This window comes from Myotis myotis, unplaced genomic scaffold, assembly GCF_014108235.1.
Source record: "Myotis myotis isolate mMyoMyo1 unplaced genomic scaffold, mMyoMyo1.p scaffold_m19_p_1, whole genome shotgun sequence".
Taxonomy (NCBI): Eukaryota; Metazoa; Chordata; class Mammalia; order Chiroptera; family Vespertilionidae; genus Myotis; species Myotis myotis.
The window spans coordinates 178,657,488-178,679,977 of NW_023416313.1; the positions used below are offsets into that span (position 1 = coordinate 178,657,488).

The 22,490-nt window shown below is 41.3% G+C and overlaps 1 protein-coding gene across 5 annotated transcripts in view; it reads left to right on the forward strand.

Moving 5' to 3' along the window:
- The first annotated feature begins 1,394 nt into the window (after nt 1-1,394).
- Nucleotides 1,395-22,490, forward strand: part of APH1B (aph-1 homolog B, gamma-secretase subunit) — a 73,904-nt gene continuing 52,808 nt past the window's right edge. The window contains exons 1-4 of one of the 5 annotated variants that reach the window (XM_036303990.1): nt 1,396-1,570; nt 2,821-2,991; nt 9,239-9,309; nt 10,397-10,519. In XM_036303990.1, the coding sequence (XP_036159883.1) occupies nt 1,458-1,570; nt 2,821-2,991; nt 9,239-9,309; nt 10,397-10,519 (478 nt within the window). In that variant the 5' untranslated portion in view covers nt 1,396-1,457. Of the gene's footprint in view, nt 1,571-2,820; nt 2,992-9,238; nt 9,310-10,396; nt 10,520-22,490 lie in introns of all 5 variants that reach the window. The other 4 variants (XM_036304001.1, XM_036303986.1, XM_036304012.1 and 1 more) reach the window with 4 other exon arrangements.

Below are 22,490 nucleotides of genomic sequence, written 5' to 3' on the forward strand. Positions count from 1 at the left end.
CATGAAGTATTATTATTAATATTCCCAATAAACATGGAGAAAAATCTTAGATATGAATGATCAGAAAACATAACCTCCCGGTTTTAATTTTTAAATCTCTCAGAAATTGTTAAATTAATATAAAATAACAAATGTTTGTAAGTTCCACTTTTTAAATTATTTCATTAATTGAACAGATATTCTAGGTGCTGCAGAAATAACAAATAACAAAACAAAGCCCCCGCGCTCCAAAAGTTTATTGTTAAGGGTGGAGACCAATGAGCAAGTAAAAACAGAGCAAGGAGATACTCCCCTTACTTTAGGGCAGTTATGGCAAACCTATGGCACGCGTGTCAGAGGTGACACGCGAACTCATTTTTTTGGTTGATTTTTCTTTGTTAAATGGCATTTAAATATATAAAATAAATATCAAAAATATAAGTCTTTGTTTTACTATGGTTGCAAATATCAAAAAATTTCTATATGTGACACGGCACCAGAGTTAAGTTAGGGTTTTTCAAAAATGCTGACACGCCGAGCTCAAAAGATTTGCCATCACTGCTATAGGGTGATCAGAGAAGGCCTTCAAAAACAACTTTTTTGAAGACTTGGAGTGGGGGTTGGGAAACAAAAGCAGCTGGCCAGCACAACTCTGGGAAGGACAGCGTGTTCCACCTCTATTTCATCCTTTTCCTTATCATGAGTCACCGCTATCCCAACTTGGGTCTTATTTATGATGAAGCACGAAGTTCCCGCAGCTATGCAAATAAAAAAATTTGCTTAAAAAAATTCCTTTATTTAGAAATGGAATCGTGTCTCTGTCGGGTACTGTTTTAGTTGATCTGGAATGTTACCCGGCTCCGGCCCCAAGGTGTCTGGGGGGACCTCTCCTCCTGTTAGCCTTACAGCAGCCGGCACCATTGGACTGATCTCTGTGGACGCGTAGCGAGACGTAAGGGGGCGCTACAGCTCCGGCACTAAAGTCGCCCTCAACGCAGCTGCGGGCCCAGGTGGGCTGCAGACGCTGGGTGAGACCAAAAGCCTTTCAGGCGGTGAGGCCCGTGCCCAGCCCGCGCCCCTGCCCCCACCACTCCCCTCCGTCACGCCCCTCCCCGTCCCATCCCCTTCCGCCACGCCCCATCCCCCTCCGCCACGCCCCATAGCGCCCCGCCCCTCCTCCAGGCCCCGCCCCAGCCACGCCCATTCCCCCGCCACGCCTCATCCCTCTGCCACGCCCACATATCCCCGCCCCTCAGCCACGCCCACCCCCTCCGCCACGCCCCATACCTTACGCCCGCGCCCCCACGGCGCCCCGCCCCTCCATCTAGCCCCGCCTCTCCGCCCCGCCCCACCCCCTCCGCCCCCCGCCCCGCCCCGCCCCGCCCCGCCCCGCCCCGCCCCGCCTCGCCCCGCCTGGCGCTCAGCTCAGCTGCGCTAAGCACTCCGCGTCTTTGCCTGGCTCCGCGGGCGCGGTCGCCATGACGGCGGCCGTGTTCTTCGGCTGCGCCTTCATTGCCTTCGGGCCCGCGCTCGCCCTCTACATCTTCACTATCGCCACGGACCCGTTGCGCATCATCTTCCTCATCGTCGGGTGAGGCGGTTGCGCTGGGAAACCCGGAACCGGGGCTCCCCTCCCCCGCGGGGGGTTCCGACCCCAAGCTTCCCCACCACACGGCTCGACCTTGGGCTTTGCGGGGGGAAAGGGTTGAGACGGGGAGAGCCGAGACCCGCCTCCGAGGGTCGGCAGGAGCGGCACGAGAACTCCCGTCCCCCGAGGCGGGCTCGGGGAAGGAGCTCACACTGTGGGTCTCAAACCCCCTGAGACTGGGCTCCTGAGTTTTGCTTAGGGCCCGTGGGTGGGCTGTAGTGAGTCGTGAAACCACTTAAATTGCATGAAAAAAATGTGGATACGTTCAAATACGCATCTTTTATTTTTCTGAAGTTAACTTCAGATATTGTCATCCCAAAGGGGTTAAGAGCCCGGGCATCTGGTGCTTTCAAACATCTCGATGCCCGGCCCCTACCCCAGGTCCGCTGAGTGGGAATGTCCAGGGGGCGGGATCCAACCTGCACCGACACAGAAGCACCTGTCAGTGCGCCTCTTCGCGGGAGCTTGGTCAGCACCGAACTCTGGCGGCGACTATGGTCACAGCCCGGTTTTCCTCTGTCCGGCGGCTCTTGCTGAGGCTCCCTCCTACCCTACACACTTGAGTCTCACTCACTCGCTCGGCACCGGGAGAAGCAGCCAGGCTAGGCCAGGGATGCGCACTTTTTCTGAGGCTCTTCACCTCTCACACCTGTGTTGAGTGCTGCATCACACTACCATTTAAAAAGCCATAGAGACTGGGCAGAGGGTTTGTAAAGCTTGTTATAATCGTTAGAGCCCACGGGAATGTTGCAAAAACCAGGCCTGGGAAACTGATCTAGATCAGAGCGCAGACTTTCAACTTCTGGATTTTATACCAATCACTCTATTAATAGAGATACAGACTTTTTTTTTCTTCCCTGGGAAAGACATATTTGCACATCAATGAGCAAAGCATCACTTAGGAGGAATAACAAATATTTCCAGCTAGACAGTGCTTGGCAGATAGTCTGCAGATGTACTTAATAAATAGCAGGGTCACTGAAAACGAGTGATTGTTAGGAAGAATCCTAAATTCCTTTTGGATCACATGTTCATCTCAACAGAGGAAATGCACCACTGACCCACTGATTAAGAACAGTGGATCCAGAACATCACTTTACGAGCACGTAATTTTTTTTTTTTAAATTAATCCTGTACTTATGCTTACGTGTGACTTCTCCCCTTCCTCCCCCCCCCCCCCCCCCCATTTTCAGAGCTTTCTTCTGGTTGATATCTCTACTGCTTTCCTCCTTTGTCTGGTTCGTGGCAAGAGCCATTACTGGCAACAGAGATGGACCGATAGAGAAATATCTGCTGATCTTTGGAGTGTTAGTCTCAGTCCTTATCCAAGAAATGTTTCGGTTTGCATATTATAGACTTTTAAAGTAAGTGAAACATTTGTTTACCCCTTTTCCCCAGTTAATTTGAAGTATGTTTTAGTAATTTGAAACATTAATGCAGTGTGGTTTTTGAAGATCCATGCCTTCCTGCACAGTTTGTAGCCAAAGGATTAGAACATTTTTAACCTGAAAATATTGAGTATTTTAGCTGTGGATACTCCTTCCTTCATTCAGTCATTCAAAAAATATTTTTTTTGATAATTTACTCAATGCTAGGCATTATTCTAGGCACTGAGAATAATATATCATGATTAAAAGACAGTTTCTGTCCTCATGGAGGTTATGTTATAATGGAAAGTGACAGGCAACAAATGAATGAGTAATTCATTGTGTATTAGAAGATAATTGCTATGAAGAAAAATACGCTAGAGAAATAGTCATTGAAACAACAACAAAAACTGTTTCACCTTAGAATTTATACCAGCTTCCCTTTGCCACCGACTAAAATAAATAATTCTTATAGATATTATGCCTACCATTATTTTGATTGTATTAGGGAAAATAAGGGTTCATTTTGTGATAGTTCATGTGATTTCATATCTGTAATAGAAAAACACATTTGAAAAAAAAGCTATGGGCATGAGTTCCCCTTTAGGGAACTTTAGGCCAGAAAGCAGGCCATCTAGGATTCATGAGGCCGTCACATGAAACCAGTGATTTGAAACACAGCTTGAACTTAGAATCATGTTTTCTTTCAGGCAGTCATGAGATTGGCTTTGATTATGTAGTAAAGTTTAGTAGAATGATAAATGTACTCTTTCCCTTTTGGCACATGAGATAGTTAAGCCACTCCATGAATTTCATGGATGTAACCAAGACAGAACCTCAACAATATCTCTTATAATAACTTCTGGTAATCTGTTCTTGCCAATATGCTAAGCTTTCAATATTGTTTACTGGTTGCTTTAAACAACAGACATTGAAATTTAATAATGAAGCAATTTAAATTACAAATTGAAAACCATGAAGCCATTGCTTAACAAGCAAAAGTCATATCTTAGAAAAGATTTAAATATGAAATTTCCATTAGTTCATGGAAATATTAAAAAGCAACCAACAGCTGTCAAGGATAAAATTTATGTTTCCACAGGAATACATTATCCTTATCAGATCAACATTAATCTGTGGTTGTATGGAGCATTTTAACAATAGAATATTATTAAGGTAATCAAAATCTTCCTCTTTCTGACCTCTGCCCCACTCAAGAAACATACAGTCAAATGAAATCTCTGTCCCCTGGTGGTTGTCTCTTTCACAGCTAAATGTTCCTCATTTCTTCACCTAGTCCAGTGATGGCGAACCTTTTGAGCTCGACGTGTCAGCATTTTGAAAAACCCTAACTTAACTCTGGTGCCGTGTCACATATAGAAATTTTTTGATATTTGCAACCATAGTAAAACAAAGACTTATATTTTTGATATTTATTTTATATATTTAAATGCCATTTAACAAAGAAAAATCAACCAAAAAAATGAGTTTGCGTGTCCCCTCTGACACGTGTGTCATAGGTTTGCCGTCACTGACCTAGTCCTTGGAAGACATGTCTGTGGCTTCCAAACCTTTTCCAGCCCGTGTTCTTTTATGTCAGTGGACATGTCCCTCTTGGTCAGTGCCTGGAGCCTGCCTGTGCTCCGGACCCAGCAGAGCACCCTGTGATCACAGTGGTGTGGAGGCCGGTGGCCCTTTCCTCTCTGCCTGGGCACCGTTCTCTTCCGACCTCAGCGTCAAAGGCTGCTCTGGGTTTCCTGTCAGCAACATCTCTGGCTCATGTTGGTTTTGCATTTTCACATACGGTGATTCTAATGTTGAAGCAAAACTTTGAATAGATTTTCACAGTTTAAGACATGGATTTAGTAAGCCTTTAGGACTCAGGGTATCTTATTTCTTCACAGTTCCCACCTGAAATGCAACTTTTTTAAAAAAATGTTTTTATTGATTTCAGAGAGAGGAAGGGAGAGGGAGAGAGAGATAGAAACATCAATGATGGGAGAGAATCATTGATTGGCTGCCTCCTGCACTCCCCACACTGGGGATCAAGCCCATAACCCGGGCATGTGCCCTGACCAGGAATCAAACTGTGACCTCCTGGTTCATAGGTAAACGTTTCAACCAGTGAGCCACACCGGCCAGGCTGACATGTAACTCTTTATTGGTACTAACCTTTGGTTCCAAAGGGCTACCCACTGAACATCGGTTGACATTTTAATGAGGGTAGTGAGGAAATAGGGCCACATGCAGAAGGAATTATGGCTGTCAATCTGCAGGCTCTCATGCCAGCAAGTTCAGAGAAGCCTCTTTGGCCTTCCAGAAAAAGCATGTTTACTGCTCCAAAAGGACCTTTGGAAATTTGCAAATAAGATATTAGAACAAACCTGTATTAGCAGGAGCCTTTGGAATGCATCTTTAGCAAGCCTTTGGAATTTTGTACAGTATCTTCCTAGAAGATTTTAGAAATGTTGGATGTTATGTAGTTATGTGTTAAAACAAGTTTGAGAATTATTATGATACCTTTATTCATGGCTAACATTTATATAGATGCATTTAAATTCTTCTCTTATGCTACACTATCTTCAAATATAGGAACTCTGGCTTAATCAATATTTTAAGTGTTCCATTGCCAAAGTGCATTTTGAACGTTTAAATTTAAAGTACGTCCTCAAATTTTTGTTATCTGACGTTGATACCAAGATGAAAATGTGGAGAGTGTGCACCAGTATTTTTTTTACATTTATGGACTTGAATCAAAATATTTATCATTGCAGTCTACCTAAGTTTATTTTATGGTCAAGTCTTCAGAACAGTACTTCATCTTGAGTGAATGAATTCTGACTTTCAGCCTAGCAAAGAGTTGCATTGTGAAAATTGGCTACAAGTAGCAGCCTTTCTATCTTAATTTCTTTTTAAAAATCCAAGTTATGGTCCTGTACATTGCCTAAAACCTACATTCGAATTTTTTTTTTGGCTTGATTGAAGTTTTTGTAGTTTAATTCAGTTTTGTCTTATAATGCTAATACCATAAATATTTAGTAATTTGAGAAGATTTTTCATTTATAAAATAAGACAATCATTGCTATAATTTCTTAAGAGGCATATTTTTTTAAAAATTTCTACAATGATGTATTTAATTTATATGCATATTCCTTTGTACTGTCCCTCTCTTATACACAAGTACAAAAAAAAAGAAAAAAGAATCAGGACAAAGGAGAAAGATGGAATGATTTACCATAGTTTTTCAAAGTTTATATTTTTAAAATCGGGCTTTTTCTTTTTTTTTCTTGGAAACTATCGTAAATGAAAACAAAGAATTTTCCACTTCAGTACAATGGTCGTAGTAAGAACACTGTCCCGCACACCATCAGTCATGTGTTTTGTCAGGAACACGGAAACGGGTGGTGGTTTGTACTTTCCCACTTCCTGATCTTAACATGGAGAACGATCAGTGCCATACACCTTTCCTCCCACGAACTTGTAATATAGAATGAGGACGTTTGTTAACTTCTGAGTTTATATATTTATTTTTTATTTTTTTTCCCAGCAGTTAGACAGTCTATTTTATTTTATTTTTTATGTATGTATGTATTTATTTATTTATTTATTTTATTGCTTAAAGTATTACAAAAAGTATTACATATGTCTCCTTTTTTTTTTCCCCGCCCTTGACAATCCCCTGGCCTCCCCTACCCCTGAGTTTATATATTTAATATATTTGGCGTAGTACTTTGCTATTCCAGATAGCAAACATCTTTTATTCATTACTGAGCAATTTATATAAAACAAAAATCCTCCAAAATTTATCGATTCTTTTATACCATTATACTATCTATCCATTTGTTGATGGAGAGTATTGCTGCTATGTGTCTAAGCTTTAATTAGCCTTTAACACCATTCCCGTGACACATACGTTTGTTGTTCAGGAAAATTGGACGTTTTAGTTGGTTACTGCTCCAGAGAAAGAGGTTGGCAGTCATTGGCTCATGATCCTACCAAATGGAGAATGAAATGGCAAATTGTTTCTTTTGAGTCTAGAAAAACAAAAGACTCTTTTTCGTTCTGCTTATTACTATTTTGGTTGACCTCTGCATTGCCTTTAATTTAATGATATTTATAGTAAATATAACTTAAGTGTCCCTTGAGTCAGGGTCATTGTCGCAGAGATTGTAGCCAACACGGGTTAGTAATAGTGAGCACAGTGGACCCGACCAGCCACACCTTACATTCCTAACACATTTGTGTGGGGAGCAGGGAAAGTTTGTGAATTGTCCACAGCGAAAGCACAGATGTGATCCCTCTAAGGATCATTTCTTGGTAAGCAATTTCCTCATCTTTCATTCAGGTATTCATTTAGTTTCTTTTTTGATGGTAGCATTATATTCCCCCCCTGATTATTTTTCCCCTGAAGCCTGTATGGGCGGGGAGGGGAGGAATATGAATCAAATATGTAAATATTTTAGAATCAGACAACCATATGATTAAATACCCATATAGGAGTTTAGACCATCATTATTATAGGATTTAAGAGAAAGGAGAGATAGTGATTACCAATCATTGGTAAAGACGGTTTCTTTGAGAAATTCCTGCCTGAAATAGACTGTGAAGTTTGAATACAAGTGAGGTTCTATAGAGTGGAAACCAGAAGGGAGGGTGGCAGAATAAGTATAGCCAGGTGGAATTATAAGGAAGTACCAATACAGCGGGGTTGAAGATGTATCTCTCTGGGAAAAGGAAAAATTTCAGTGACAGCCCTGGATGGTGTCACTGAGTTGGTTGAGCATCCTCCTGTGCATGAGAGGCCACCGGTTCCAATTCCCCATCAGGGCACATGCCTGCATTCCTGGCTTGCTTACCAGTAGGGGATGTGCAGGAGGCAGCTGATTGATGATTCTCTCTCGCTGACATTTCTCTCTCTCATTCTCTCTCTCTAAAAAAAAAAGTCAATAAAAAAATTTTAATATTCAGAGTGGTAAATGCCATAGGATATATATTTTTTAAATTTTTGGAGGGTTGACATTGCTTAATAGGATCATATAGATTTCAAGTGTACATTTCTGATTCAAGACCTGTATATTGCCCTGTGTGTCCATCACCCAAAGTCAAATCATTTTCTGTCACCATATATTAGTCCCCCTTAACCCTCCATCCCCTCTCACCCCCTTCCCTCTGGCAACCACCACATTGCTCTTTGTGTCCACGAGTTTCAGTTTTATATCCCACATATGAGGGAAATCATATGGTTCTTAGCTTTTTCTGAATGACTCATTTAGCGTAATATTCTCAAGGTCTATCTATGCTGTCACAAATGGCAGTATTTCATCTTTTCTTATGGCTGAATAGTATTCCATTGTGCATATGTACCACATCTTCTTTATCCAATCATCTATTGAAGGACACTTTGGTTGTCTCTATGTCTTGGCCACCGTGAAGAATGCTGCAATGAACTTAGGGGTGCATATATCTTTGTGAATACATGTTTTCGAGTTTTTCGGGTATATACCCAGGAGAGGGATTGCTAGGTCATATGGTAACTCTACTCTTAATTTTTTGAGGAATCACCAGACTGTTTCCCATAGTGGCTGTACTAGTTTACACCACTCACTCCTGAAGCAGTGCTCACTCCCTCCCTGTTCCTCCCAGCCAAAGGAAGGAATTGCTGGCTACTGCTGGTTTCCTCGCCTCTTCTGGCCAAGGGGGCTGGGGCCCGGAGCCCCCCACTGCAGGGTGCATCCATGGCCATCTGAGCTCTCCTCCCTTCTCGCCTTCCCATTTGTTCCCGTTTTCCCACCTCTATGTGCTTCAATGTGTGGATCCTGCAGGCGTGCCTCTATATTGAGCAGGGAGGCCTTTGTTGAGTTATAGTTGATCAACTTGTTAAAGTTTCAGGGGGAGAGACCAAGGTGCTCTCTCATGCTGCCACTCCTCTGATCACCATAGGATATTGAACTAAGTATTTACTAATCTCAGGAAGTAGTCAGAAGTAATGCTTTTTTCCTGAGGTCTTGTTTACTTATATTTTTCTCTTTTATGTGAAGATTAGATAAAAAGTAAAAGTGGGTTGGAAATTTTGGTTGACTTTAGGTTAATTGCAAATTTGCTGTTTTGTTTTTTAATGGATTTTGGATTTAGAGTATAGCCTTACCAAAAGACTTAATAAGTGTCTGGATTTTGAAGTATTGCATGTATTTTCCTGATATACTACTTTTTCTTTAAAAAAATTATCTGTGTGGTTTTATTTTAGGAAAGCCAATGAGGGTTTGAAGACTATTAATCCAGATGAGCCAGCACCTTCTATGCGACTGCTGGCCTATGGTAAGTTAGAATTGCATGGTCATTAAGAAAGAAATAAAATTTGGCATGAAAGCCATTTTTGTCTTTTACATCTTTGTGGATATAGTATTTTATTGCTGTCTGGTCTCTTGGTATATATTGTTTATTTTTCTAGCTTTTCAGGGCCCTTATGTAAAGGGGGAAATGATTGCAGGTGATGTTTATCTGTGTGTCCATTAAATATTAGCCAGGTTTGAAAGTTAAGTTTTTAAGACTCTAGTTAACTAACAATTTCTAAGTGAGATTCCTGTTACCTACTCTCGATGGTTACCATGACTTTGGCTGGACTAGGAGGACTCATTATATTGCTATAGTTAATACCTCTGCATATTCTTTAGAATTATGTTGTGTGTGTTTTTTTGTGGGGGTGGGAGGTTGTTAATCCTCACATGAGGATATTTTTTTCCATTGGTTTTCAGAGAGAGTGAAGGTGAGGGAGGGAGGGAGGGAGGGAGGGAGGGGAGGGGGAGAGAGAGAGAGAGAGAAACATCCATGTGAGAGAGACACATCGACTGTGCCTCCTGCACACACCCTGATTGGGGCAGGGAGCAAATGGCAACCCAGGTACATGCCCTTGACCAGGAATCAAACGTGCGGCCTTTGGTGCTCCGGTCGATGTTCTAACCTCGGAGCCACACTAGCCAGGGCTAGAATTACGTTTTTAAAATTGGATCTAGGTCTGTAAGTTGAATCGGCCAGTTTGGCCCAGGGATCACTTCTTACACTGCAGTCACACTTCACGTACAGTTCCGAGCTCTAAGCCATCACACTTAGGCTGTTATAACTAAAGCCAGAGCTTCAGCATCGTATCCTTCCCCATTTCACCTGTTGCTTCTGTCTAGATCTTTTTCATTTCTCTGCTACATCCCACTAGTCATTCCCTTTCCTCTTCTCACTCGATTCATCATTTAGCCAAGCACCTGCCTCTTCTGAGCCGGCTTTCCACTGTTTCCCCGATAGCATGTGCACCTTTTCCCCTTCCACAAAATAGTATTTCCCAGTCCTTGGAAATTTGAAGACAAATCATAGCGTGAAAGGGTTTAACAGTGTTTTTTTTCTGCCTCTTTAGTTTCTGGCCTGGGCTTTGGAATCATGAGTGGAGTATTTTCCTTTGTGAACACCCTGTCTGACTCCCTGGGGCCAGGCACAGTTGGCATTCATGGAGACTCTCCCTACTTCTTCCTAAATTCAGGTATGTGCCTGGTAGCTGTGAATGTTGAAGCTTCTGATCTAATTGATCATCCTGTTGGAGTTCCCTGGCTTAGGAATTCAAGCGAATAGAAATTTATGTTATATTTTCTAATAGGCACCACAAAGTAAAGGATAGGAAAAGAAAAACTTTGAGAGGAAGAGATCACACAAAGAGCTTGTATGCATACATGCGTAACCCATGGACACAGGCAATAGGGTGGTGAAAGCCTGGGGCGGGCTAGAACTAGAGCATTATCAGGGACTTAGAGCCCCTTGTTCCTCATCACTCCTTCCTCGAAGGTAACCTGATTCTGTTACTAATTTCCTAGTTTAATCAGGTTTGAAAGTCAGGTTTCTAACACGTATACATGTTTTGTTTTGAAAGTTTTACCTTCATGTATGTATCTGAAAGAAAATTAGTGTTTCCTTTTCTTGCCTTTGAACATTTAAAAATAAATCATACTATCTTTTTTAAAAAGAAATTGAGAGGAAAAATGATAATAGATGAGTTGACTTTTTAAACTCAAAGATGCAGTATAAAAGGACCAACTCATTTCAAAGAGCCTTTTTATCCACAAGATAAAAATGGTCATCATGATGTCGTGTTCACATTTGAGAGTTGGTGATGTACATAATTAACATAAGATTTCTCCTTAAAAGAATCTTTTAAAAGTACTTTTTAAAAAACTCACCATATGTTTTTTTTATCCGCACAAGTTATATCATTGCAATAACATTTCACACATTTTTCAAATTCAATCATTATTTATTGTCTACACTGAGGTAATTTCTATCCTCAAGGAAGTTACCCTTTATAGGAAGAACAAGACTAAAAAATGATTAAGCTTTTCAGTACAGCTTAATAATAGAAAAGATATACAGAGGTATGACCAAATTTAAAAAAATATTGCTGCAGAAGTTTAGAGACATTCTGCATGTTGTAGTGACCCCAAACCCACTGGACACTTGTTCACCATTTTGATACAGGCCTGGGCATCTCCTGCCTTGATTACTATCACCCACCTCCACTTTCCATGTGAATCCATCCTGTATGCAGCCACCAAACTATATAAAAATGTGTCATGGTTTCCCAAGGTCTGCAGGATAAAGTCAAGGCCCTTTGCATCTGGCTGTGTGATGAGGATGGGAAAGTGGGTTAGTGGGCCATACTTATTTAGTGGTGCTTCCAACATAGCAAATTATCTTTTTTAAAACATTCCATAATTAGAATATTTTTTAATGATTATAGTACTGAGTGTCAGTTTCTTAGAGTAAATGTAATATTAACAGCTAAAGTATGTTAGATTCTAATATAAAACAAAACAAAACATAATCAGGAGATTGTGTTACTGCAACAGTTTTCTTATTTTCTTAAATTGTCCTGTTAGCCCTAACCGGTTTGGCTCAGTGGATAGACCGTCGGCCTGCGGACTGAAAGGTCCCAGGTTCGATTCCGGTCAAGGGCATGTACCTGGGTTGCGGGCACATCCCCAGTAGGAGGTGTGCAGGAGGCGGCTGATCGATGTTTCTCTCTCATTGATGTTTCTAACTCTCTATCCCTCTCCCTTCCTCTCTGTAAAAAATCAATAAAATATATATTTTTAAAAAATTGTCCTATTATACTGCTACATCAGCAACCTTTGGATATGAAATAGTGTTCTCCTAAGGCAGCGGTTCTCAACCTGTGGGTCGCAGCCCCTTTGGCGGTCGGACGACCCTTTCACGGGGGTCGCCTAAGACCATCCTGCATATCAGATACTTACATGACGATTCATAACAGTAGCAACATTACAGTTATGAAGTAGCAACGAAAATAATTTTATGGTTGGGTCACAACATGAGGAACTGTATTTAAAGGGCCAGAAGGTTAAGAACCACTGTAAGGGAACTTACTTTTCTGCCACCTTTTTTCACTAGAGGGTGCTAATTCACTGTCGTGAGCTAGGCCGTTTTCCTAGGACTAGCTTTCAGTAATTCTTTTGGGAGAAGGTAAAAGAAACATATGCTAGCAATTTGAGGATTGTATTTGTAATTTCTATAAATTCTCAGAAAATTTTAAAGAAAATATTTGTCCGGCTGGCGTGGCCCAGTGGTTGAGTGTCGACATATGAAGTAGGAGGTCACGGTTCGATTCTTGGTCAGGACACATACATGAGTTGCAGGTTCGATCCCCAGTGTGGGGCGTGCAGGAGGCAGCCAATCAATGATTCTCTCTCATCACTGATGTTCCTATCTCTCTCCCTCTCCCTCCCTGTCTGAAATCAATAAAGATATATATTTAAAAAGAAAATAAAGTATTTTAATGTCTAAGTTAGGATGGCAGGCTGACCTGCTGTGAATATGGACCTGTAGAGTGAAAGAACAGCTATTACTTTATCATGTGCAAGAGTTTCTTATTAGTATAACACTGTTCTTTGTAGCATAAACATTTAAGAAATTGCCTTTTATCGTATTTTAAAATAACTCCTAATTTGTATATATTTGCGTTTGTTATTTATGATTGTCATTGTTACCATTTATTTAGCATGAGCCCATTTTGAATTTTTCAGTTAGATCTATAAGTTTATATGTTGTTTAACATATTCCATTACAAATAAGGAATATGGGGGCCATTAATTAGTATACCTGTGTTAGCGTAAGATATAGATTATATGGTAGCTATGTGTACACAGGTTTTCAAGTAAAATTGGTATAGGACATTGTCAGTACGGTGAATGACCTAGAAGCTGTGTCTTACGGAGCATGATAGGTAGCATAGGTAGGTATCGTTTATAAATAACATATATATGTATAAGTTCTTTTTTATTTGTAATGGTGTAGTAGGCTAGCATTAACTTGGTAATGCCATATAGAGGCAAAAGGATGGGAATTTGAGTCCTAAGCTCAAGTATTATCCTGGCTCATTAATTTTGTATTCTGAACAAGTCCATTTGATCATTTCAAAAATAATTATTAAGCACTTTTATTCAATAGGAGTTATACCAGGCTATGAAAATACAGCCCGGTAAAGGCAGCAGGGAATAAAGACAACAGCTAATTATAGTAAAGTGCGATAGACACTATGATGAGGAAGATCTATAAGCCCACAGAACACAAGCTCTGACCCAGGCTCGGATGCTATTGTACTTCTCCTTTGTGGTACTTACTGCAGTTGTATTAATTGGTCAACTGTGTAGTTATTTGTTTAGGTCTTTCTCTCTAAGATGCTAAGGACTGTCTGTCTTGTTCACTGCAGTATCCTCAGCACCTTGTGGAATATTTTGTTCTTAGGTAGATCCACAAATATTTATTTTATTTTATAACTTTATCTTTTTAAATATTTGTATTGATTTCAGAGAGAAAGGGGGAGGGATGGAGAGATAGAAACATCAATGATGAGAAAGAATCATTGATTGGCTGCCTCCTGCACGCCTCACACTGAGGATCAAGCTTGCAACCTGGGCATGTGCCCTTGGCTGGAATCGAACCTGGGACCCTTTAGTCCGCAGGCCAGTGCTCTATCCACTGAGCCAAACCAGCTAGGGCTGTCTTTATTGTTTGAAAGTATTACAGATGTCCCCTTTTTTCCCCATTGATCCCTTCTAGCCCTTATTTGCTCCCCTCCCCAGGCCTTCACCATACGAGGCACAGCTTATGGAGGAAATGATATTTTAGTAGAGAATTAATTGGTGAATACAGTCATGAACTCAGAACGGATACTAGGTTCTGAGAAATGTGTCGCTAGGCAGTTTTGTCCTTGTGTGAATGTCACAGATTGTACTTACACAAACCTAGATGGTGTTGTCTGCTGCACACCTACGCTATATGGTACAGCCTATTGCTCTTTGGCTATAAGCATGTATAGCATGTTCTTGTACAAAATAGCAACAGATTAAATCAAGCACTAGAGAAAATGATACAATCAGGAGATCCGGTAAACATGAGAGGTCTGAGGCTGCTGCTGGTGCAACATGGCACAGAAAGATTACCATGCCTTTCTGTAGGAGAAATCAATATGGTCCGACCACATATGGAATATTGTGTTCAGTTCTGAGCATTGTATTTAACAGGAATACTGAAGAACTAAAATTGGTATAGGACATTGTCAGTACGGTGAATGACCTAGAAGCTGTGTCTTACGGAGCATGATTGAAGGAAGGAGGAATATTGAGCTTGAAGAAAAATGAAAGTGTGAGGAATGTGGGAGATTCCATTTTTGTTCCAATTTGTCATTTCTCTGTAATAGAATTATACAGCCACATCCTTGCCTGGCCTCATGGTGGCCGGAATGTACTTCCCTGCCCCTGACTTTGAGCTCACTCATGTGACTTGCATTGGCCGATTAGTGGATGTGATATAAGTCGGGGGCTTAAAAAGCACTGGTATGGTTGGCCTGCCCTCTGGGGCTCTGCTCATGTGCCATGAGAACATGCCCCACATAGTCAATGCCCATGTAACCTGGACCCCAGAATGAAGATGCATAGAGCAGACCTGAGCCCAGCATGCAGTGGGGAGCCAAATCCAGCAGCCTGCAGCAGAGCTGCCCAGCAGAACCCAGCCTTCATTAGTCAACTTCAGACCAGTGAGCATGAGAATAAATCCTTGCGGTTGTAACCCAGTGAGTTTTCTCATTTATTCACTTTTACAGTATGTTAAAGTATAAGCTCTCCAATGTGGCAGTTTATTAAATGTTTGAATTTTTATTTTATTTTTTATTGAATTTATTGATGTGACATGGGTTCACAAAACCATATAGGTCTCAAATCTACAAGTCAGCAAAACATCATCTGCACACTGCATCGTATGCCCTTGACCCAAAGCAAAGTCTCTTTCTATCTCCATTTATCGCCCCTTTGCACACCTCCACCTACCTCCAACCCATTTCCCCTCTGGCTGTCACCACACTGTTGTGTGTGTCTGTGTGTTACATAATGTTTTTTAAATCCCTTCACTTTCTTTCATCCACCCACTCCAACTCCCTTTCCTCTGACAACTGTCAGTCTATTCCATGTATTCATGCCTCTGTTTCTATTTTGTTTGTCTATTTATTATTATTCTATAGATTCCACATATAAGTGAGATCAGATGATACTTGTCTTTCTCTGACTGGCTTTTTCACTTAGCATAATAATCTCCAGGTCCATCCATGCTATAGCAAAAAGTAAGATTTCTGTCTTTTTTTTTTACAACCAAGCAGTATTCCATGGTGTAAATGTACCACAGCTTTTTTTTATCCACTTATCTACTGATGGGCACTTGGGCTATTTCCAGATCTTGGCTATTGTAAATAATGCCGCAGTGAACATAGAGGAGCATATGTTCTTTCAAATTAGAGTTCCAAGTTTCTTTGGTTATATTCCAGAAGTGGCTTGTTGGGTCAAAAAGCAGTTCCGTTTTTAATATTTTGAGGAAACTCCATACTGATTTCCACAGTGGCTGCACCAGTCTGCATTCCCATCAGCAGTGCGCTGAGGGTTCCCTTTTCCCTACATACTTGCTAGCACTTATTGTTTGTTGATTTGTTGACAGCCATTCTGACAGGTGTGAGGTGATCCCTCATTGTGGTTTTAATTTGCATCTTTCTGATGATTAGTGATGTTAAGCATTCTTTTCATATGTCTATTGGCCACCTGTATGTCCTCTTTGGAGAAGTGTCTATGCAGATCCTTTGCCCATATTTTAATTGGGTTGTTTGTCTTCTTGGTGTTGAGTTTTATAAGTTCTTCATAAATTTTGGATATTAACCCCTTAACAGATGTATTATTGACAAATATGTTCTCTCATTTGGTGAGTTCCCTTTTCATTTTGTTAATGGATGGTTGTCTTTTTGCTGTGCAAAAGCTTTTTAGTTTGATTTGGTCCTACTTGTTTATTTTTTCCTTTATTTCCCTTGCCCAAAGAGACATAACAGTAATAAATGTTTAGATTTTTAAATGAAAGTTCCTTATAAGCAAGACTATCTCAAATAATTACATTACCAATTGCAAAGTGGTAGAAAAAAATACAGCATCTATTAATCACATGGAGAAAATGATAGGCCACAGAGATTAATCTGCAATTTTTACTCTTTTCTGAATTTATTAGAATGTTAATCCTATGTAATAAAAAATAGACTGAACGGTGGAACAACCGGTCACTATGATGCATACTGACCACCAGGGGAGCTGCCCCCTGGTGGTCAGTGTGCTCCCACAGGGGAAGTGCCACTTAGCCAGAAGCCGGGCTCACGGCTGGCGAGTGCATCACGGCTGGCGAGTGCAGCGGTGGTGGCCAGAGCCTCTCCCGCCTCCGCAGCAGTGCTACGGATGTCCCACTGGCGGGGAGTGGCTTAAGCGGGCAGTCAGACATCCCCTGAGGGCTCCTGGACTGCAAGAGAGTGTAGAGTGGGCTGAGGGACCCCCCTCCCTCCCGAGTGCACAAATTTCTTGCACTGGGTCTCTAGTTTCTTATAATAAATGATCACAGCTAATTACACTGGCTATGACACAAGGATACTCTATATGCTGTACTATGTTATCAATTTTTATCATTAAACTAGAGGCCCGATGCATGAAGATTCGTGCAAGAATAGGACTTCCTTCCCCTGGCTGCCGGCACCGGCTTCCCTCCAGCACCCGGGACCCGGGTCTTCTCTCTGGCTTCTTGCCTTCACTCTGGCTGGAGCTGCCTTCCACCTTCACTCGCCGCCCTCCTGTAGCTCACTCCACCCCCTACCCCAACCCCCTCATAGCAGGCGTCTGGCCCCGCCCCTGCCCCCGGCCGCTCAGTGCCTGCATACCTCCTCGACGCCCACAGGCCCGCCATCTTTGTTGAGTTAATTTGCATAGTCGCTCCTGATTGGCTATGGGTGTTGTGGAGAGATGGTCAATTTACATATTTGTCTATTATTAGTGTAGATGTATGTTTTTATTACATCTGTCATGTAATCATCTGTTTTCAAGCTGCTCAAATAACAGAATGGAAAATTGTACTTCTGGAAAGTCCTTTCACTAAACCGTGGCCTATTGTAGTCTCTAGTAGTCTGTGATATACTATCAAGTATGCAGAGCACAAGTAGCCCTCTCAGTTGATGCACTTCCATCCTTTCTGTTGCTCAGGTCAAAAACTTTGGAGTAATTCCCAACTCTTCCCTTTGTCTCCTAGCTCACATTCAGTCCAACTACAAATCTTATCTCCAATTTCTATTAAAATCTCACCCCAGTTCTTATGGGCTTGCTTTTGCTTTACATATGACCAGAGGAATAGATGGTTTGAGGGCTAGTTTGGAACAGACATTTAAAGAAAAGTTAAATCTGATGATGCTGAAATATTCCAGACCTGAGATAAACATGGGAAAGTCCTAGTTAATTTCAAGAAGTCAATCAATGAAGCATGAATACAAAGTAATAGAATCCTGAGAGCCCACACTCACTGTCTGCTGCCAGATCCCAGGTTTCAGTGAGCACTACTTTAGACCCCATGCTCCCACTGCCAATGCCAGCCAATGAGTTTTGATGTGGTTTATTATGTAGCATTTTTAAAAAATATATATTTTATTGATTTTTTATAGAGAGGAAGGGAGAGGGATAGAGAGTTAGAAACATTGATCAGCTGTCTCCTGCACACCCCACACTTGGGGTGTGCGGGGGGATGTGCCCGCAACCAAGGTACATGCCTTGACGGGGATCGAACCTGGGACCCTTCAGTCTGCAGGCCGACGCTCTGTCCACTGAGCCAAGCCAGTTAGGGCTTATGTAGCATTTTTGTGACAATAGCTGACTAATAGAGAGTTTCAAGTATTTTTAAATGTGTCACTTATGGAAAGAGTTGACTCATGATTCTTCAAGAGCTTTCCTAGGTCCTAGGCTTTCTTAGCACTATTGATATTTGGGGTCAGATAATACTTTGTTGTGGAGCTGTCTTGTGTATTGTAGGGTATTCAACAGTACCCCTGGTCCTATGTACTGTATGTCAGAGGTACCCCACCCCCAGCTGTGGCAACCAAAAATGTCTATAGACATTGACAAACGTCCCCTGGGGGCAAAATCATCCTCGCTGAGAATCACTGAGTTAGAAGGCAGATTTGGGTTCAGTTTGAGAATGAACATTCTACAGTGACTGTTTTAATGAAACAAACTCCTAAAATGGAATCATTTGAAGTAAACCCTGTGGGATCTACTTTTTCATTGCATAGGCATCTAGATCAAACAACTTCTAAGGGGTTTCCCCCTCACTCCACACTGATGAGCTAATTTGAGGAGAGAATTTCTTTATTTTCAACATTTGCCAGAGGGATTTTAAACATAAAATTATATCCTTGGCAGTCTTTTTGGCTCATAAACATACTTTGGGGGCATAGTCATAATATAAAATATTAACTGCTACTTAAACACCTGTAGTCATTCAAATTGTTTTCAGGATGTCTCCTTTATGATCTAGTTGGTATTAAGAGACAGTACTATGCCTTTCTTATGGACTCTGTATTATGAGATGATTTTTATTTTTTATTTTTTTTATTTTTTTTAATTAAATCTTTATTGTTCAGATTATTACATTTGTTCCTCTTTCCCCCCCCCCATAACTCCCCTCCTCCCAGTTCCCGCCCCACCCTCCGCCCTCACTCCCCACCCACTGTCCTCATCCATAGGTGCACAATTTTTGTCCAGTCTCTTCCCGCATCTCCCACACCCCTTTCCCCCCCAGGAATAGTCAGTCCATTCCCTTTCTATGTCCCTGATTCTATTATAATCACCAGTTCATTCTGTTCATCAGATTATTTATTCACTTGATTCTTAGATTCACTTGTTGATAGATGCATATTTGTTGTTCATAATTTGTATCTTTACCTTTTTCTTCCTCTTCCTCTTCTTAAAGGATACCTTTCAGCATTTCATATAATCCTGGTTTGGTGGTGATGAACTCCTTTAGCTTTTCCTTATCTGTGAAGCTCTTTATCTGACCTTCAATTCTGAATGATAGCTTTGCTGGATAAAGTAATCTTGGTTGTAGGTTCTTGGTATTCATCACTTTGAATATTTCTTGCCACTCCCTTCTGGCCTGCAAAGTTTCTGTTGAGAAATCAGCTGACAGTCGTATGGGTATTCCCTTGTAGGTAACTGAGTTTCTTTCTCTTGTTGCTCTTAAGAGTCTCTCTTTATCTTTTGCTCTTGGCATTTTAATTATGATGTGTCTTGGTGTGGTCCTCTTTGGATTCCTTTTGTTTGGGGTTCTCCGCGCTTCTTGGACCTGTAAGTCCATTTCTTTCACCAGGTGGGGGAAGTTTTCTGTCATTATTTCTTCAAATAGGTTTTCAATATCTTGCTCTCTCTCATCTTCTGGCAACCCTATAATTCTGATGTTGGTACGCTTGAAGCTGTCCCAGAGGCTCCTTACACTATCCTCGCATTTTTGGATTCTTTTTTCATTTTGCTTTTCCGGTTGGGTGTTTTTTGCTTCCTCGCATTTCAAATCATTGACTTGATTCTTGCGCTCCTCTGGTCTGCTGTCGGGAGTCTGTATAATATTCGTTATTTCAGTCCGTGTATGCTTAATTTCTAGTTGGTTCCCCAATATAACATCGAGGGTCTCATTAGTTTTCTTGTAGATCTCATTAAGTTTATCGGCGGCTTCTAAACAGTTCTTGAGAGACCTTAAAAGTGTGGTTCTGAACTCTATATCTTCCATTGACAATTTTGTCCTGTTTCTTTGTCTCCACATTTTGTTATGCTTCCTTGGTGCACCCCCTAGTGGTCTTTGTTCGCAGTCTTATAGTTAAATCTTGATTGTTGTAGCTAATTCCAGGGAGGGTTTGACCTCCAGGCCAAGTGGCTATGAGAATCAGCTGTGTCAGCAGTGAGAGAACTTCTGTCCTCTAGGGAGGTGCTAATCTAGCCTTTGCCTGAGGCTATCCGGCAAATGCCTGTGTGCAGGGCTTGGGCAGGGCGGGTCGCACAGGATCAACAGGGTGGGCCAGAGAGAGCAGTTATGGCGGCTCTCAGTCCTGTCCCCAGGGGCTCTGCCTCTCTGAGTCCCAGCACCCGCTGCAAAGCTCGGAGAGAAAGCTGCACTCACTCTGACCGAAGCCAGACAGTCCCGCTTCTCCCGTTTGAGTCTGGGTCCCTAAAGACTCGCCTGTATCTGGAGCTCAGAGTCTGCGACTCCCTCCCAATTGAAAACGCCAACCGCGCCCTCCGCCGCCAGCCCACTCCGCGCACTCCGCACCTCAGAATTTGACTTCAGCACTGCGCCTCCTCTGAGTGTCCGTATGCGTTTCTCTTTCCTCCTAGTTGTAGGACTTCCACTCAGCCGGCGTTCCTGTGGTTCTGGGTGCTGTCCCTTCTGTTTTTTGGTTTCACTTTTGAAGTAGTTGTTCAAAGCAGCAAACTCCGGCGTTAACCTATGCCGCCATCTTGGTTCTCCTCATGAGATGATTTTTAAAATGTCTCTTTAATCTTGAAGAATGTTATTTGACTAGTAATATATGTACATCTGTATTACAATAAAGTAGGTCATAAAATTCTCTTACATTTGTTAAAGCAAAGGTTTAAAGTTAAATCCCTGTTACAGGAAAGGCATTTTCATTTAATTTAGTTTTGTGGCCTGATTTCTACTTGGGCTAGGTCATTAGAGATTGAATCCAGGGAGTTTTTGTAACCAAGAGGGATCGAGGAGTGTCACCGAAACTTGACACTCCAGACTCTTATTTGGAAAAAGAAGTCTGAAACCCATTGCTAGTCACATCCTTTCTGTTGCTGCCCTCACCCAGCAGCAGCCCTTGGCTCTTTCTGGCATGGTTAGAGATACTCTGAAGTTGTCAGGGGAGGCCAGAAGATAGCAACTTCTGTGCTGGCAGGATCCAGTAGTACGATTAGTTGCTATCTTAGGTGATTGTCTTTGCAAGGGCAGAGAAGTAGAAATCAGGAATGAGAGAGAAAGGGGAAAATGAAGATATTTATGAATCTGTGTGCTAGAGTATTTGGGGTATATTCAGGAGGGATGAAAGAACCAAACAGCTAAATGTAGCCTCTTAAAGATAACACTGAAACATTTTGCTTAGAAATAGGTTAGATTGAAATATTTTGTACCAAGAGAATTTGATTTTAAAAATTATCAGTACAGGAAGTCCATTATCAAACTAGACAGCTACAGTTTCACACATACAATACTTATTAGAATTGTTTATCTTTTTATTAATGTTTCAAAGTATTACAAATTATGGAAGCTCCTTTCATTAATCTGGATTATAAACTAATTTTGATAGTCTTATGGTTAATTTAGAGAATTTTTTTTTTACTTTTAAGAATATTAGAACAAAGTAAATTTTAGGGATAGATTCACTGAAGGAACTTTAGAATTTTATATTTAGGAACATGAAGTGAGAAAGGTTTTGTAATTAAATGATAGTACCCTATAGATACTCTTTGTAAATTTTCATTTCCAGTTGGAGTTAATTCCACTTACTAGAGAGAAGTATCAAATGGTATGTATGTATGTGGCAGAATAGTTTAGATATCCACATCTCTGTTTCTGTTGGACCTTGAACCAATTATGGAGAGAATAAACAATAAAATTCCAGTATTTTAAATAGCACATTGTAATAGTAAAGACTTATGATGACCAAGGGAGTCAGCCAGAAACTAGTCCTAGCTGAATAAATAAGCAGTCCAGTAGAAATGTATGTTGTTTTAATAATTGCCCAAGAGATCAGATATTGTGTTAATAAGACAGTAAACAGTAAAGGTAGGGAGAGTTCCATGAGACTGTGTTTTTGTTTTGTTTTGTTTTAATATATTCTTACTGATTTCAGAGAGGGAGAGAGAGATAGAATGATGAGAGAGAATCATCGATTGGCTGTTTCCTGTATGACCCCTTCTGGGGATGGAGCCCGAAACCCAGGCATGTGCCCAGACCAGGAATCAAACAAACTGTACCTCCTGGTTTATAGGTCGATGCTTAACCACTGAGGAATACTGGCTGGGCGAGACTGTGTTTTGTGCACCATGATACCCCCAGTG